This window comes from Mustela erminea, chromosome 2 (genome assembly GCF_009829155.1).
Source record: "Mustela erminea isolate mMusErm1 chromosome 2, mMusErm1.Pri, whole genome shotgun sequence".
Taxonomy (NCBI): domain Eukaryota; kingdom Metazoa; phylum Chordata; class Mammalia; order Carnivora; family Mustelidae; genus Mustela; species Mustela erminea.
In genome coordinates, this window is record NC_045615.1 from 97,702,381 (window position 1) to 97,720,136 (window position 17,756).

At 54.4% G+C, this 17,756-nt stretch overlaps 1 protein-coding gene across 1 annotated transcript; it reads right to left on the reverse strand.

Annotated features, from left to right (window-relative positions):
- Window positions 1-12,373: 12,373 nt before the first annotated feature.
- NKX1-1 (NK1 homeobox 1) lies at window positions 12,374-16,029 on the reverse strand. The gene is given in 3 exon segments (XM_032331682.1): window positions 12,374-13,333; window positions 13,335-13,420; window positions 15,543-16,029. Coding segments are annotated over 3 exon segments (1,365 nt in total). The 3' UTR covers window positions 12,374-12,541.
- Window positions 16,030-17,756: the final 1,727 nt, after the last annotated feature.

A 17,756-nucleotide genomic window follows, 5' to 3' on the forward strand; every position in this document is an offset into this window, starting at 1 on the left:
ACTCTGGGAACATGACCTGAGCCCAAAACAGATGCTTAACCAACTGAGACACCCAGGCGTCCCTGAAGTGATATCTTGATTTGCATTTTAATTTGTATTTTCCTAATGACTAGTGATGGTAATGATCTTTTCATGTACTTATTGGCCATTTGTGTATTTTTTTGGAGAAATATCTATTCAGATTCTTTGTCCATTTTTAATTGCATTGTTTGAGTTGTTAGAATTCTTTATATATTCTAGGGGGCACCTGAGTGGCTTAGTCAGTTAAACTTCTCTCTTAGGCTCAGGTCATGATCTCAGGGTTCTGGGAGCCACTCTCACATCAGGCTCCCTGCTCAGTGTGAGGTTTGCTTCTCCCTCTGCCTCTGCCTTTCCCCCTTCTCGTGCTCACACGCTCGCTCGCTCACTCTCTCTGAAATAAAAAACCTTTTTAAAAAAGAATTCTTTATATATTCTAGACCCTTACATTGTTTGCAAATATTTTCTCCCATTCTCTTCTCACTTTCTTGATGGTGCCCTTTGAAGCACTGAGTTGTTCATTTTGATGACACCCGGTATCTGTTTTTTCTTTTGTTTTGTGTGTTTCTGGTCCAAGATTGCCTGGTCCAAGATCATGATTTACTCCCTATGTTTTCTTCTGAAAGTTTTATAGTTTTAGCTATTTAGGTATTTGATCCATTTTGAGTTAATTTTTGTATATGGTGTGAGATAGGGGTCCACCTTCATTCTTTTGTGTGTGGATTCCAGTTGTCCCAGCATCATCTGTTGTAAAATTATTCTTTCCGCCCACTGAAATACCATCACACCTTGCTGATCATCCGCTGGCCATAAACGTAAGAGTTTATTTCAGGAGTCTGCATTCTGTTCCACTGACCCACATATCCTTGTGCCAGTGCTGCCGTGTCTTGGTCATTATAGCTTTGTGGTTTTGATCCCTGAAAGTAAGTCCTCCCACTTTGGCTTTTTCAAGATTATTTTGGGTATTCTGGGTCCCTTGCAATTCCAAATGAATTTTAGGATTGGCTTGTTGATTTCTACCAAAAAAGGGCAGCTGAGATTTTGATAGAGATTTTGTTGAATCTAGGGATTACTTTGGAAAGCACAGTCATCTTCATATTAAGTTTTATGATTCATGAACTTGGGATATTCTTATTATTTGACTCTTCTTTAGCTTATTTCAATAGTTTTGTGTAGTTTTCAGTGTACAAGTTTTACACTTATTTTGTTAAACTTATCCCTATGTATTTTATTCTTTTTGAAGTTATTGTAAATATAATTGATTTTTGTATGTTGGTCTTGTAGCCTGAAACTGTGCTGAGCTCAGTACTAACTGTGTGTGTGTGTGTGTGTGTGTGTGTGTGTGTGTGTAGATCCCTTGGGATTTTCTCTACGCATAATCATGTCATCTGCAAATAGAATGCTTTCTTTCTGATTTGGATGCCTGTCTTTCTTTTGCCTAATTGCCTTGGTAAATTTAAGAACCTCCAGTCCAGTGTCAAATAGCAGTGGTGAGAGCAGACATCTTCATCTTGTTCCTGGTCTTGGGGAGAAAGCTTTCAGTCTTTCACCATTGAGAATGGTGTAGGCCATGGGTTTTTGTAGGTGCTTTTTGCCAGGATGAGAAAGTTCACTTCTAATTCTAGTTTGTTGAATGTTTTTGTCTTGAAAGGATGTTGAATTCTATCATATGTCTTTCTGTATCTATTAAAATTATCATGTATTTCTTATCCTTTATTCTTTTGATACAGTATATTACATGAATTGTTTTTCACATGCTGAACCACCCTTGCATTCACGGGATAAATCCCAGTTGGTCATGGTATATAATTCTTTGTATATGTTATTGTACCTGGTTTGCTAATATTCTACAATTCCACTGATCTAGTTGGCTAGTATTTTGTTAAGGATTTTTGTGTCTGTGTTCATAAAAGAGATTACCACAGACTTTTCTTCTTATGACGTCTGTCTGGCTTTGGTATCAGAGTAGTATGGGCCTCACAGATTGAGCTGGGAAGTGTTCCTTCCTCTTGTGTTTCTTGGAAGAGTTTGTGAAGGATTTGTATTAATTCTTTAAACATTTGGTGGAATTTACCAGTGAAGTTTTGTCCTGGGCTTTTCCTTGTGAGACTTTTTTTAAAAATTAATTTATTTTCTTGGGTGCCTGGGTGGCTCAGTTGGTGAAGCGTCTGCCTTCAGCTCAGGTCATGATCCCAGGATCCTGGGATTGAGTCCCATCTTGGGCTCCCTGCTCGGTGGAGAGTCTGCTTCTCCCTCTGCTCCTATTCCCCCTGCTTGTGCTCTTTTTCTCCTTGACAAATAAATAAAATCTTTTTAAAAATTAATTTATTGTCTTTATTTATTGTAGATCTGTTTAGATTTCCTGTTCTTCCTTGAGTCAGTCTCAGTAGTTTCTATAGTTTTAGGAATCTAAAATATCTATTGCATATGGGTTTTTGGTTGTAATTTGTTGACATAGTGTTGTTTACAGTATTCCTTTGTAATTTTTTTTTACTTCTGGAAGCTTGCTGGCAGTGTCTCTTCTTTCATTCCTGATTTTAGAAATGTGAGTGTTTTCTCACTTTTTAAAATTTTCTTGGCCAGTCTAGCTAATGGCTTATCAATTTTATTGATCTATTTGAAACCCAACTTTTGGTTTTGTTGATTTTTCTCTCATTTTTTTTATTGTTTGTTAATTTCCACTGATCTTTATAATAATAAAAGTTTATAAATTAAAAAAAGTAATAAAAATAATTTAAAAATTTTGTGTTGCTTTGGGTTTACTCTCTAGTTTCTTTCTTTCTTTTTTTTTAATATTTTATTTATTTATTTGACAGAGCGAGAGAGCACAGCAGGGGGAGCAGTAGAAGGAGAAGCAGGCAGGGAGCCCGATGCAGGGCTTGATCCCATGACCCTGGGATCATGACCTGAGCCAAAGGCAGATGCTTAATCATCTGAGCTACCCAGACACCCCTATTTCTAGTTTCTTAAGATAGAAGATTAGCTTAGGGACGCCTGAATGGCTCAGTTGGTTAAGCAGCTGCCTTCGGCTCAGGTCATGATCCCAGCGTCCTGGGATCGAGTCCCACATCGGGCTCCTTGCTCCACAGGGAGCCTGCTTCTCCCTCTGCCTCTGCCTGACATTCTGTCTGCCTGTGCTTGCTCTCTCCTCTCTCTCCCTCTGATAAATAAATAAAATCTTTAAAAAAAAAAAATTAAAAAAAAAAAAAAGATAGAAGATTAGCTTATTGATTTGAGGTGTAGTTACTTTTCCATGTAGGTGTTTATAACTAAGTTTTCGTTTAAGCACTGTTTTGGCTTCATTGCGTGAGTTTTGGTATGTTGTGTTTCATCTATATCTCCAAGTATTTTCTAATTTCTCTTGAATTTCTTTTACATACTGATTATTCAGGAGTTGGTTTAATTTCCACATACTTGTTAATTTCCTAAATTTTCTTTTGTCATTTGATTTCTAATTTCATTCCATGTGGACAAAGAATACATTGTGTATAATTTCAGTCCTTTGAAATTTAAGACTTATTTCATATATGTGCTCTTCTGGGAGACTGTTCTGTGTACACTTGAGACCTGTTGATCTTTAATCCAGTTGTTCTGTCCATTCTTGAAAGTGGGGTGTTGCTGCCTCTGTTATTCTTGATTGTCCGCTTCTCCTTTTCTGTCAGTTTACTTCATGTGCTTTCGGGCTCGATTGATTAAGTCCGTACTCTTCCTGATGGATTGACCCTTTTGTCATGGGGTCTTTTCTGTCTCTATAACAGCTTTTGTCTTAAACTCTCTTTTGTATGGTGTCCTCACACCTTGCGGTGTCTGCACACTATATCTTCTTCCATCCTTATACTTCCATGCAGCTGATCTCTGCCTCCAAGTGTGATATTTAGTTCATTTACCTTTAATGTAATTACTGAGAAGGGAAGATTTATGTCTGCCATTTCCCAGTTTTTCTACACATCTTTTTTCTTCTTTTTCCCATTGCTGTGTGTGTGTGTGTGTGTGTGTGTGTGTGTGTGTGTGTTGCATGGATGTTCACTGGATTCCCCTGTATCTTTCACTGAGTTTTGGGGTTTTGGGGGAATTTTTCAGTGGTTGCTCTGAAGATTCCAGTGAACAAGTAAATACAATCCAGTATGGCTTCGTATCAGCTTAGTTTTGGGAGGCATACAAAAGCTCTGTTCAAATATAGGTATGTTCTCCACTAGCACCTTTGTGCCATTTTTGCCATACTAATTAAATCTTGATAGATTGTGAGCCTGTCAACATGGTTTTGTGATTATTGCTTTTTGCAGCTCTTTAAAGTCAGATAGAAAAAGAATAGACTTACATTATACTGTCTGCTCTTGGGCTGTGTGGCCGCCTTGACCAGCACTCTCCATTTCTTGTGGATTTGGCTTTTGTCTTTCACTTTGGTCTGCAGGGTGCCCTTCAGTGTTTCTTGAGGGGTAGGTCTGCTGGCAGTGAATTGTCCCGATGCTCATTTATCTGGAATGCCTTAACTTGTTCACTTTTGAAGAATAGCTTCACTGGATTTTGATATGTTGTTAATAGTTTTTCTGTTCTAACACTTTGAATGTGTAATCCCACTGCCTTCTGGTGTCCACTGACTAGAAGCCAGTGTTAATAAGCTGGGTTTTTAGAAGGTGCCTTGTACACAGTAAGTTGGATTTTTTTCCTTGTTACTTTCAAGATGCTCTTTGTCTTTGACTTTTTTTTTTTTTTAAGATTTTATTTATTTATTTGACAGAGATCACAAGTAGGTAGAGAGGCAGGCAGAGAGAGAGAAAAGGGGAAGCAGGCTCCCTGCTAAGCAGAGAGCCCGATATGGGGCTTTATCCCAGGACTCCGGGATCATGACTTGAGCCGAAGGCAGAGGCTTTAACCCACTGAGCCACCCAGGCATCCCTGTCTTTGACTTTTGACAATTTTAAAAATGTGTCTAGTTATGGATCTCTTTTTTTGTGTGTCTCCCTTAGAATTCATTGAGCATGTTGGGTGTAGAGGTTGTCAGTCATCAATTTTGGTAGGTTTGGGGACATTATTTCTTCAAAGGTTCTTTCTGCCTCTGTGTGTGTGTGTGTGTGTGTGTGTGTGTGTCCCTCGTGTCACTGGACTCCCTTTATGTGTATCAGAGGGCTGGTGGTGTCTCTCTGGTCCCTGAAGCCTTGTTCATTTTTCTTCCTTTTTTCTGTTCCTCAGAATGAACCTAATTGGTCTATCTTCTGGGTCACAGATTCTTTCTTTTACTAAGTAAAATCTAATATTTACTTGCTTTAATGATTTTTTTCATTTTTTTTGAAAGATTTTATTTATTTATTTGACAGAGATCACAAGTAGGCAGAGAGGCAGGCGGGGGGAGGGTGTGGAGAAGCAGGCTCCCTGCTGAGCAGAGAGCCTGTTGTGGGACTCGATCCCAGGACCCTGGGATCATGACCTGAGCTGAAGAAAGAGGCTTAACCAACTGAGCCACCCAGGTGCCCCATGATTTTTTCATTTCAGTTGTACTTTCCAAGTCCAGAATTTTCTGTTTGGTTCTCTTCTATAATTTCTTTTTACCAATGTTCTCTGTTTGGTGAAACATTATCTCATATTTTAATCCTTTAGACATGGCTTCCTTTCCTTCTTTGAAAATATTTATAAGAATTTGTTTACAGTGTTGGTCTAATAAGTTCAACATCTGGCCTTGTTCAGGGACCTTTTCCATTGACTGCTCTGCTCCTTATGTATGGGCCGTAGTTACCTGTTTCCTTGTGTGTCTTAATTTTTTTGTTGAAATTAGACATTTTAGATAACATAACGTGGCAACTCTGGAAATCAGATCCCTCACCCCACAACTTCTTGTTGCTGTTTATTTAGCATCTTTTCTGGACTAATTATGTAAAAATTTGTATTCTTTGTCATGCTTGGCCACTGAAGTATCTGGTCAGCTTAGTGATCACTAATGATCAGAGACTTCCTTAAATGCTTCGATCCAAGAAGTGTTGTGGTCTTGGCAGAAAGCCACGTGTGTGTGTCAGGCACACCTTGAACACTCAGCCAGGCAGTTGCCAACTCCGTTTTAGCTCACACTTCCTGCTTGTTCAGGGCTTCAAGCTCAACCAGTGTAAGAGCTAAGTACTCTTCAAGTCTTCTGAGATTTTTCACCAGTGTCCCTGGCCAATCGGATGTCGCCATTACAGGCCACTACATTGTTCAACAGTAGCCCTGATTATTCTCTGCAGACCCACACTGAGCCAGTTGAGTCAGGCCAGGAAAAAGACAAGTCTGATGAGTGGATTTTTTCCAGGTAGTAGCCAGACAAGTCCGGGAGTGACAGGTGGAGTTGAGAGGAGTAAGGGCGGAGTTTTGGGGTGCCCTAGACCCCGTCTTCCCCTTCCAGAGGCTGCTACGGCTCTGAGGCTGCTGGGTGTGGAGGCCACTGCATAGCTGGAGAGAGGGTGTGGGCATAACCAACTGAAAATGCCACAGGGTTTGCCTTCCCACAAGATTGAGCCATTTTTCTAGGATGAACCCTCCTTGGATTGTTATGGGTCTTTGGTTAATTTCCAGAGTTTTGAAACAGTTCATTTTTTCAGTTTTTCCCCGGGTTCTGTGGCATTTCGAGCTGTCCTGAGTGCTGGGCAGGAAGGCCCTTCCCTGCCCTATACTGTACTGCCCCGTCCTGCCCCAGGTGTGCTTGGACACGCCCGTCTTCACGCACAGGGCTGAGGCCCTGGGACTTCAGCTTGCTTTCCCAGAAGCGACCTTGCAAGAGCACTGACTTTGGAATCCTCCCTCCCTCGGCGTGGTGGCAAGCATCATGATCTTTACCAAGCCCCATGGAACACTGGCATCTCGGGGCTATTATTCACTTGTCTTTTAAGAGGCAACTGTTGAGCATTTTTTCATATGGTAAAGTGCTCTTCCTGGCTCCTTTTCTGTGAATTGTATGTCCATATCTTTTGGTCATTTTCCTGTTGGCTTATTAGCTTACATAAGTTGTAGGAGCTCTTTGTTCATTAAGAAAATGAGCTCTGGAGGCACCTGAGTGGCTCAGTGGGTTAAGTCTCTGCCTTCAGCTCAGGTTATGATCCCAGGTTCCTGGGATTAAGCCCCTCATCAGGCTCTCTGCTTGGCAAGGAGCCTGCTTCCCGCTCCCCCTCTGCCTGCCTCTCTGCCTACTTGTGGTATCTCTCTCTGTGTGTCAAATAAATAAATGAAATCTTTTTTAAAAATGAGCTCTGTGTGACAAGTTGCAAATATTTCCCATCTGCTGACTTTGCTAATATTTTGCCATGTGGAAGTTCGTGTATCTGTGTCCCTTCCCCCCTCAAAGATTCTATTAAAAACTTTTTTGGGGGGCACCTGGGTGACTCAGTGGGTTAAGCCTCTGCCTTTGGCTCAGGTCATGATCTTAGGGTCCTGGTATCAAGCCCTGCATCAGGCTCTCTGCTCAGCAGGAGGTCTGCTTCTCCCTCTCCCCCTGCCTCCATCTCTGCCTACTTGTGATCTCTCTCTCTCTCTCTGTCAAATAAATAAATAAATAAAATCTTTAAAATTTATTTTTTAAAAATGAAGTAAAAATAAAATTTTTTTCTGTGTTTCCTCTGGTACTTCTACGTGTTTCATTTCCACATTTAAATCACTGATTTGTTTATCACTTACTCTTATTTAAAACGTGACCAGGAAATCCAGTTTTCTATTTCAGACAGCTGCTCAGCTGTGTCATCCACTCCATGATGAATCCGTGTTTCTTGAGCTGATGTGGAGCCTTGTTGTCTCATGTGGTACCCGCAGACAGCGGTTCTGCGCAGGAGCTTTCTCTCCCCGCCATCAACTTGCCTCTGTGTGTGTTACCACACTGTTGAGGTTACTATAGCTTTGTGCTATGTTTTCATGTCAGAGACTTCTTTCTGTTCACTTTGAGGCAACAAAAGGTGTGGTGGAAGAGGACGTTTTGTGAAACTTAACAGCACGGGACCCAGGTGGAGCATGCGGGAGGGGCCCTGCTGTCCCCATCCAGAGTAGACTATAGGAGGGAGGAAAGGCAGGGCACAGGGAGCATCACTGCAGAGTCGTGGCCTCAGCACTGGGGTTGGACGGACCATTACAGAAACAGGGTGTCACAGAATTAGTGGACTCCAACACAGGATTTATGTGTGCTTCTGTCATGAAAAGCCCTAAGGTGGGGTGCCCCAAACTGGTGACACCACGGTGCCACTGGGGCATTTTGCTTGCTGGCATCAGTGCATAGGGCCTCCATCCCTAAGGCTACCTCTTGGCCCAAGTTGGCTGCTGGGGCTCCAGCCTTCCCAGGGTATGGGGACAGAAGGAGCAGAGGGGGTGTACCTCTGTTTCCTGTGGAGAACCTTTTCAGGTGCCCTGCTGCTTCTGCCAGTCTTAGTCACCTGGCAGTGTCCAGCTGCCCAACAAGCAGAAAACGCAGTCCTTTATGCAGGGGATAGGCATCCAGCTACCAGCAACTCCTGTGTCCAGGCAAGAGGGTGAAGAGATCAGCCATCAGCTGGCTGCTCTGAAAGGGCCATCACACAGGATGGAGTGGGACGTGGCATCCTGGAGTTGTCACCTGCCTGTGGGGGATGGAGCCCTGGGATGGAAGAGAGCCTCCTTTCCCCATGGACCTGTATGCAACAGTGTCTACATGTAACAGTCCCTACAGACTACAGACCTCTGTGAATGACCTATTTGACCTCCTCTTCCTCCCCAGCTGTTACCACTTGCTGTCCTGGGTGCCCCTGGCTCTATGTCCAGACTTACCCTCCCCATAGAAATGTCACCCCCTTCAGGAAGCTTCACCCTTCCCCCTGATTAGCCTAGGAAGGTCCCTCTGAGCTGAGTGACACTCCAGAGCCATATGAATCTCAAGTGGCCCAGAGCAGAGACCTGGGGACCCCACATTGGGTCCTGGGTACCACTTTGGGGGTTAGTGGATGTCACCGATAAGTCTGGCTTGCTGGGAGCAGGGAGCGAGCAGTCAGAAGTGACTCCGCAGGTAAGGGAGGAGGACCGGGAGGGCAGAGGCAGTGACTGGCCCAGCAGAAGATTATGGGACTGAAGAGGCGGCCACAGAAGCAACCTCTGTTGCCACGTTGGGGAGGGGACCACGTGGATGAGGGCAAGAGCTGGGCAAGTGCTGGCAGGAGAGCGAGGATAGAAGCAAGTCCTGGAGATGGGGAGTGAGAGTCTGGCGGCCACACTCCCCGACAGTGGCCAAGCTGAGCTCATCTCTATGGGACTGCAGGTGGGGCCTGAGGGGTCTGCTGAGCCCAGGGTCCAGGGGGGGCGGCAGATCAGAGGAATAGCAGCCAGTTCTGGCCAGGCAGCAGGGTGGGGGTCATGGGGGCTCAAGTGGAGAAGCTGGTGAAGAGGCCAATGTAGACAGCGAGTGTACACAGCTCTTGAGGTAACTCTGGTTTGGAAGGGGGCAGCTGGGCTACCCAGGGTGGAGCAGAAGGAGGGTGTGGACATGTGGCCCAGTGGGGAAGAGTGGGTGAGGAGGGAGGGCACACTGGGAATAGGCAGGTGGCCTGAGCAGGCCGTAGGAGGGGCGGTGGGGGGCCATGGAGAGAAGAACGTGGACATGGTGGGGCAGCGGGCTGCTGGCTAGGTGAGTGCCCTCTCCAGGGTGAGGCCCAGCTGCCGGGGAGGAGAGGCAGAGCTGGTCTAGGCAGGAGAGCGGGCAAAACTTTGAAGATGGCAGGTGAGCTAGCAGCCCCCATACCTATTCTCCCCTCCTTAAAAGGGGGAAGTCACCACCAGCTTTAAAAACTACATTTCCCAGCCTCCCTGGGTGAGGAGTGGTCATGTGACCAAGCTCAGACCAATGTTATGAGCAGCTGTTTTACATGGGCTTCTGGGAAAGCACCTTAAAAGGAAAAGGGGTGTACCCCCTTCTCTCCTCTCCTTCCTATCTGCTGCCTGGAATGGGGATGTGATGGTCAGAGCGTTGCCCTTCATCTGGGTCCCTGAGGATGAGCTCCCAGCCCAGGAATGCTGTAGCACACAGTGGGATGGAAGAGGATTTCCAAGAACTCTGTGTAGGTGTCATCGTTGCCTGGGCTGCCAGTGGCCAGATTTCCATCACGTAAGAAAAAAATGAATAATCTCTCAACTTGTGTTCATTTGGATATTCTCTTTCATGCAGCCAAAACCAATCCTAATAGCAACGCACCAGAGTGCCAGCCATGGGCTGGCTGAGTGGTGTGGGCAGTGGCCTCATGGGGAGGGGGCTCTGCCTCTGTCTGGGCTCAGCAGTGCCCGGGCAGGAGACAGTGCGGCCTTCGGACACGCCTGGACTTGTCCAGGTGCACACCTGCAGGGCCTGTGCCTTGCTTGACAGGAGGCAGAGATGAAAGGGGAGTAATCTGGGATGCGGGTGGATGCTGACACAGCCAGGACTGGTCCTAAGAGCTTGAGGAGGGACCATCCCAGAGTGCACCCAGATCTCGAAGCTGAGACAGCCCTTCGTAGCACTAACACCAAAGTGGGACCCCTATGGTGGGGGGACAGCAACGATGGGCTAGGAAAACCATCATTCACCTCCGCCTCTAGCTCAAGTTAGGGATGCCGGCTCACGGAGGCCTGAGCACCGTGGGCTGCGGGGCGGACTCGCAGGGTGACTGTACCTGTCCTACCACCTCTTCTCCCTCCAGGGCTATGATGGAGCAGGCCCCACTGAGCTCAAGCAAGGGGGACTTTGGGAAAACCCCTGCACCTTTGCTGTTGTCCTCCCTGCGCCCAGGAGGTGGAGGCTATGGCTTCTTGCTTGGCAGCCCTCAAGCCCAGCCAGGCTAAGTGCACAATAATGTTGATTTGAGTTTAGGCCAAGAGCCATCTGGAACTTTCTGGAGCTCTGGGTCTCCTCTGTCAGCTGCCTGTACCCTGGGTGCACAGGCCTCAGTGGTGAGACAAGGGGTGTCCCCACCCCCTCCACCCTCTGCTGTTGGATTGCACAGACACATCGGGTCTGCTGAGCTCTGCTAGCTGGAGAGCCCTGCTCTTGGGCAGACAAGGCAGCACAGTTACTTAGAAAATTTCCTGCTGCCCGTGCTGAGCAGGTGGAGCGCAGAGAAGGGGTGGCAGGTGTGTTTGGGGGGGGGGGGTTCTGAAGCAGAGCAACAGCCTTCAGGAGGCCAGCCCCAGTGGTGGGCAAGGTGGTCCCAGCCGCCTCTACCCCCAGCCCCACAGGCTGGGGACTGCCCCTCGGTGGTCCTTTACCCACTAGTGATGGTGAAGCCAAGGGGGTCGCTCTCTCTGCTGCTGCTCTGGCAGGTGTGGGAGTCGCTGCCACCCACCCTTGCCGCACCCTCTCGCTCCCCAACTCAGCCTCCGCTCTCCCCGAAGTGGATGCAGCTGGGTGCGAAGTGGGGCGGCTACCAGGCGCGGGAGCAAGTTCTGAGAGCTCCGCGGCTCCTCCCGCGGAGGGGACGCCGCCTAGAGAAGACACATCCCCGAGCGCAGCCAGCTCCTTCTGCAGCGCAGGCCTCGGCGCGGAGCAGTCACCGCGCCCCGGCACCCTGCTGCCCCTCCCGAGTTCTTCCCGAGTCCGGGCGGTGCTGCCCGAGGGACCCTTCCTCACCGCGCCCCAGTGCCTGCATCCCCGCAGCTTCGGCTCTCGCGGCGGGCAGCCGCCAGCTCAGGCGCCGCCACATCTCCCTTCCCCGCGTCCCCAGGGCTCCAGGAACCGTGTGCGGCCCGCGCCCAGAACGGGACCCGCAGGTCGATGCGCCGGCCTGGAGCGCTACCTGCTGCCGGGCTTGCGGTCCAGCTCGGGAGACCTTGGGCAAGTCGCTCGAGCTTGGAGCCCCACCTTCCCTCCCCTGGGAAGCCACAGGAGCTGGTTGGTCCCTGCTGGGCCTGGGGGTGCAAGTGCCCGTCCCGGCCGGGCCTGCGGTAGGTGCCCAGAAGACAGTGTTGCTCCCAGACCAGACCCTGCGCCCGGCTCCGTCCCGCGAGGCGTCCACCACCCCGAAGAGCCCCCTAAGGCTACACAGAGGAGGAAGGGGATGTCCCTGAAGCCATGGGCCCCAGGGTAGGGGGAAGGAAGACGCGGGGACCAGGGCCTCTCAGAGGACAAACTTAGTCACCCAACCCAAAGCCTGTGTCTGTGTGTGTGTTCCTGTGTGTGTGTGTGTGTGTCTGTGTCCCTGTGTGTGCGTCCCTGTGTGTCCCTGTGTGTATGTCTGTGTGTGGGGAGGGGGGCGGCGCCAAGGGAGGGCAGAGTTTGGCCAGGGAACACCGGGGCCTGAACGCAGTGCCTGGTCCAACGGCCCGAGGCACCTCCGACGCGACGAAGTCCCCACGGACGCGCGCGGGCAGGTGGGAGCCTGAGGAACGCGGTGCAGCCTCCTGCGGTTTATTGATTGAGCGAAGTTCAGCAAAGTGCTTCCGAGCGGGCCGAGCCCGGCCCCGACGCGTACAGTCCATAATAAACGTAAAACTCTTCTGTAGCAGCCGGCTGTGTACCGAGTCCACGACTGCGGCCGTACAAGCCTGTTGGCGGGCGCCCGTGGGTCCCCGTCCGCGGCCGCGCTCAGAGGTGCGGCGCGTAGAAGGCGGGCGCGCCGTAGGTCTGCGAGCCCAGCACGAAGGGCGACAGCACCGCCGGGCTCGACAGGAAGGGCAGCTGCGCGGCGCACACCAGGCCGCCGGGGCCGTGCGCCGGGTACCCGGCGGGGCCATGCATGGCGAGCGGCGCGCCCATGGGCGGCGACGGGCTGAGCGGGCTGAGGCCGCCGGGAAGCCCCGCTCCGGGCCCCGCGCCCGGCCCTGCGGCCCCGCCGCCGCCGGTTGGCGCGCTCGTGTCGGCGCCAGGGTTCTGCTTCTTCCACTTGGTGCGGCGGTTCTGGAACCAGATCTTCACCTGCGTCTCGGTGAGGCTTAGCGACAGCGCCAGGTTGAGGCGCTCGCACACCGACAGGTAGCGCGTCGCCTTGAACTTGTTCTCCAGAGCCACGAGCTGCTCGTAGGTGAAGGCGGTGCGCGCGCGCCGCGGCTTCCCGGACTTGGAGTCCGAGCCCGTGCGCTTCCGCTTTGGCTTCGTCGCCGCGGCCGCGGCCGCGCCCTGCGGGGTCGTGCCCGCGCTCCCCGGTGCTGCCGCCGAGGCCCCAGGCGGGACAGGGGCTCCCGGCGAGTTCCCGCGGGGGCCGGGCGCTGCAGCCTCGTCCACCGCGCCGGGGGGCGCCTCCGTCTCGGCCGCGCCCGGGCAGCCCGACCCGCGGGCCGCGAGGCCGCCGCCGCCTCCCCGCGCCTCCTCCGCGCCGCGCGCAGTCCCCGCGTCGGGCGCCTCGTCGTCGTCGTCGTCGTCGTCGGGCGCCTCGTCCCCCGCTGTCCGCGCTCGGGCTGCGGCCGCCGCCGCCGCTGCTGTAGCCGCTGGCCTCGGCCTCGTCCGCCTTGCAGGGGTCGCCGGCGTCTGCGGGCGGGCGGGCGGGGAGGACAGGACAGTTAGGACGCGGCGCCCTCCCTTCCGCGCGCTCGTCCCCTCGGGCTGTCCCGACCCGGGAAAGGTTCCCTCCTCCAGGGTCGTCGCTTCTCTGTCTTATTGCCCTCCTCCTCTTTTTCTGCCCTGCGCTTTCGTTCTCCTTCCCTTTTCCCTCGGCGCCCGCCCGCGTCTGCTCTCCATCCCTGGCTCGTTCCCTCCTCTCGATGCTTCCCTTCGCCGCGTCTGCCCGAGCCGGGCCGGCCGGTGCCGCGCGCGGGGTTCACGGCGGAGTGAAAGCTCCGATCGATCCGCGGGGCAGATACAAACTTAATTAAACTCATTTTGTGTAATGTACAAACTAGTTAACGGCCATTTAATTTATTTCGGCGTATATTACCCTCCAATTACAGAAAGGCGTGGGCCAGCCAATTACCGGGCATTGCAGAGCCAGTGGGCCAGAAGCCAGGGGTGGGACTGGAGCTGCCTGCCGGGAGGGGACTTTTGGGGACCAACCAAACCCGGCCTCCCTGGCCCCACTTCCACCTCAAGCCGCGGCCCCTCCGCCCCTCCGCTGAAAGCCCGCAGGCCTGGGTCCTGACCAGAAGGTCCTGGCCCTGCGGTGGGTCCTGAACAGAGCTAACTTGCGGGGGTGGGGGGATCCGCGCCCCAATAGGCCCAGTCTGAGGGGCAGCCCCGATCCTCCAAGCAGAGGCCCCTGAAAGGCTGCATTTCCAGTGTGGAAAATTTGGAAGACAGAGTCTGTCCTAGGGAGGGCCTGGGAGGCCATCTCTGCAGACCGCACCCCACAGGTGGTGGTGGTTCCTGGGCACGTGGTGGTCACGCAGCAACCCAGTCAGGCACCAAGACCCCGCTGTTGTGTCAGGTTGGCATCAAGAACCCAGGCAATAAATGTGGAATCGTGGGCCAGCAGCCTTCCCCAGGGCAACCGCAGAGCTTGCATGGGAATCAGCAGGGCAGGTGTGTGGGGGTGGGGGGCACCCACACCCCCTAGCAGGGGCAGGCTGTCCCCTAGGGGATCCTGAGAGCACCTGGCCATCTAGCTTTGCCTTGTTGGAGGTAGTCGTTGGAGGAAGACAGCCTGACCAGGCTACCCCTGGAACCAAGAGACGGCCTTCCGCTGGGATGGGCTCCCCATGCGGGTGGAGGCTCTGGGTGGAGGCTCCCAGAACCCTGGCTAGGCCAATAGCCTGAGAGGTTCCCCTCCAGCCAAGCTGGGTTTGCTCCTCCTTCATCTCCACCCCACATGGAACCCACCAGCCCATGTACCCGGAGGGCCCTATGCCCCAAGACAGCGACCCCAGCCCTGTCCACCCCGCACTCCCGTCCCTGCTCAGCGGAGGGCCTGGGAAGTTGGAGGGAGGAAGGGCCGGAGGAGGGGGCACCAAAAGCAATCAGGAGCCGGTCGAATGCAATTCTCGATCAATAGCGGCCCCTAATAAGTGTAATAGGTTTTAATCGAGTAATTATCCGAATTTTGACCCTATAATTTAGATGTTCGGGGGGAGTTTGCAAGGTGCTTGAAAGAGATATGCATGCTGCCGTAATGGGATATCGACCGGGCCGGGGGCGCGGGCCGCCCCATTACCGGCCGCTTTCCGCCGCTAAGCACATTTCCCCTTAACTGTAATCGAAGGGATTTAATTGTTTTTCCAGAGATAACCAGCGTTTTGTCACAATTAGTCTGATTTGTCCAAAAAAAAAAAAAAGAGAGAGAGAGAGAGAGAGAGAGAGAGAGAGAAGGAGAAGGAGGAAATGGGGAGCGAGGCCTCCGGCGGCCGCGGTGGGGGCGGGGAGGTCACGAGCCCTCCGCCTCGCAGGTCCCCTCCTCCTCTGGCACCAACTACCTTCCAAGGCCGGCCCTGCAGCCCCGCAGCCCTGGGACCGGCCCGGCGGAGCCATCCCGGGAGGCGCGGGGCGGCCCCGGCCCCGGAGTCCGGGTCGGACGGAGCCCCGCGCGCTGCGAACTTTGCACTGAGCCTTGGCACACGGCTGGCCCGGCTGGCCCGGCTGATCGAGGGGCCCGGGAGCGTAAACGTAGAGATGCGGCCCGTCCCCCGGCTCCCGCTACCGGAGCGGGCCGCGTCCTACTCACGCGGCGGCTCAGCTCCGGTGGCGGCTCCAGCTCCTCCGGCGGCGGCGAGGGCGCGGCGCTCCAGCTCCTCCGCGCGCGGCGGGCGTCCCGGGGCGGCAGGGACCGGGGCGCATGGGGCCGGAGCGCACGGGGCCGAGGCGCACGGGGCGCATGCGGAGGGCGCCACCGGGCCCAGAAGCACACAGCGGCGTCTTCTGCTGTTAAACTTGTGGGGGTCCAGAATGTCCAGCACCGAGAAGGAGGTGGGGCGCGGTGGCGGGCCAGGGCGAACCGCCCCGGGCCCTTCGGGCGCCGCGGGCACCGTGTCGCTGGCGGCGAGCGGCGGGGGTCCGGCCCGGGGAAAGGCGGGCAGCTCGGCGCGCCCGTCCATGGCGTCCCGGGCGGTGGCAGCGGCGGGCGTGGGCGGTGCGGGCCCCGGGCCGGGCCCGGGCGGCGGCGGCGGCAGCGCCGGGCCGTCCCCGGGAGCCGCCGGGCCGCTCGCGCTCATGCCGGCCTCCCGCCGCTCCGGCCGCTCGGGCCCCGCCGGCTACTGGGCTCCCATCCCCGGCGGCCCTGGCGCCGCCGCACGATCTCGCGCCGGCGGCCGCGGCTCGCCTGGCTCTCGGCACCGTGCCCCGCACTCCGCCACTGCTGCCCGGCGCTGCCTCCGCCGCCGCCTCAGGCGCCCGCCGCGCCCGGCCCGCGCATTTATGGCGGCCCCGCCGGCGGCGCCCACGCGCCCACACGCCGCACACACGTGCGCCCGCAGGCGGCCGCGGGGCTCCGCCGCCCTCGTTAGCGCGCGCGCCTAATTGGCTGCGAACGGTCCCGGGCGGAGGAGGCGGGCCCCGCGCGGGACGCACGGACGGAGCCCCGGACCCGACCGACAGACGCGCCGCCCGGAGCCCGGGTGCGGGCCGCGAGCGGCTGTCGCGGTCAGCGGCGCGTCGCTGCGCCTCTGCTCGTCCGGAAACGGTGCGCCTGCCTCCTGGGCGAAGGGGAGGAGACAGCCGTGGCTTTTAAATAATTGCGGGATCAATCGTTGGCGGGGCTGCGGAGGCCCCGGGGCGCACGGGCGGGCGAGCACTAAGACTTGGCTGGGACATCCCGGCGCGGGACGCGGCGCCCAGGCGGCCTCTCTGCGGGCTCAGGGCGCGCGGTCCCGCCACTCCGGCGGTCCCCAAGGCTCCGGCGTCCCTCAGCGGCTGGGGCGGGCTGGGTCCTGGGGACAGACTCGGGGTGTCTTCCTCGCTTCTTCAGCCCCCTCCCACGGGTTCAGTGGACGTCGGTCCCGCCTCTCCCGGTCGCTCCTGCCGGGGTCTCTTCTCGTGGCTCCGGGTCGCTGTCCCTCCAGCCCCTCCCGCTCCCGCCCCTTTTGCGTCGTCAAACTAGGGCCTGGCCTAGTGTCCCCGCGAGGGGCGGGGCCGGCGGCCCCTGGGTCGCTCATTAGAAGTGGGATCGAAAATAAGGGAGGCTGGACGGCCCTCCCACCCCCGCCCCCCCAAAATGGGGACCGAAGAATCCTACACACAGCAGGCGGCCTACATAAAAATCGATATGCAAGTAAGGGGACACATTACGGCAAACTCTTCCAGCCCCACGCCCGGAGAAAGAAGAAGGCCCTCGGTCCGGGTCTTTATTTGCACATATTTCTCCACAGAAGCGATGTTCGCACCACAGGGCCCTGCGGCCCTCGGAAGGACCGGCCAGCGTCCGGCGTCCGAGGGTAAGACCACCGCTGCTCCTGGGCAGCGCCCTTCCCCCTTCCCACAGCAGAGCCGGCGAGCGCTTGGGCCGCTGGTGGGACCCAGGTGGGAACCGGCGGTGGGAGCGCGCGTGCGAGGGTCTTCAGGGTGTGAGGCTGTTTGCGATGGGCGCGGGTGTGTGCGCGGGCGTGTGCACGAGCGGTGTGCGCGCCACCTCTCACTGCGGTCCCCGGAGCCTGCTCCGCACACAAGGACGGGTCCTTTGCAATTACCGCGGGCAATGATCCTTTGGAAGCAGAAATTAAAAGTTGGGAGAAATAATGGGGGACCAATCGGCTGTAATTTGGGCCAAGCTCGGACATGCTGAGCCTCAGGGAGGCTGGGACTGGGGGGGGGGGGCGGGGAGGCGGGGAGGCAAGGCCTCCCCTCTCCCAGCCCATCCCCTCCCCCGCATGCTGGTCCATCCTGAGATTCTAATCAGACCCACAACACTGTGTCCTTCCTTGCCAGGACTTGATTATTCTTTATC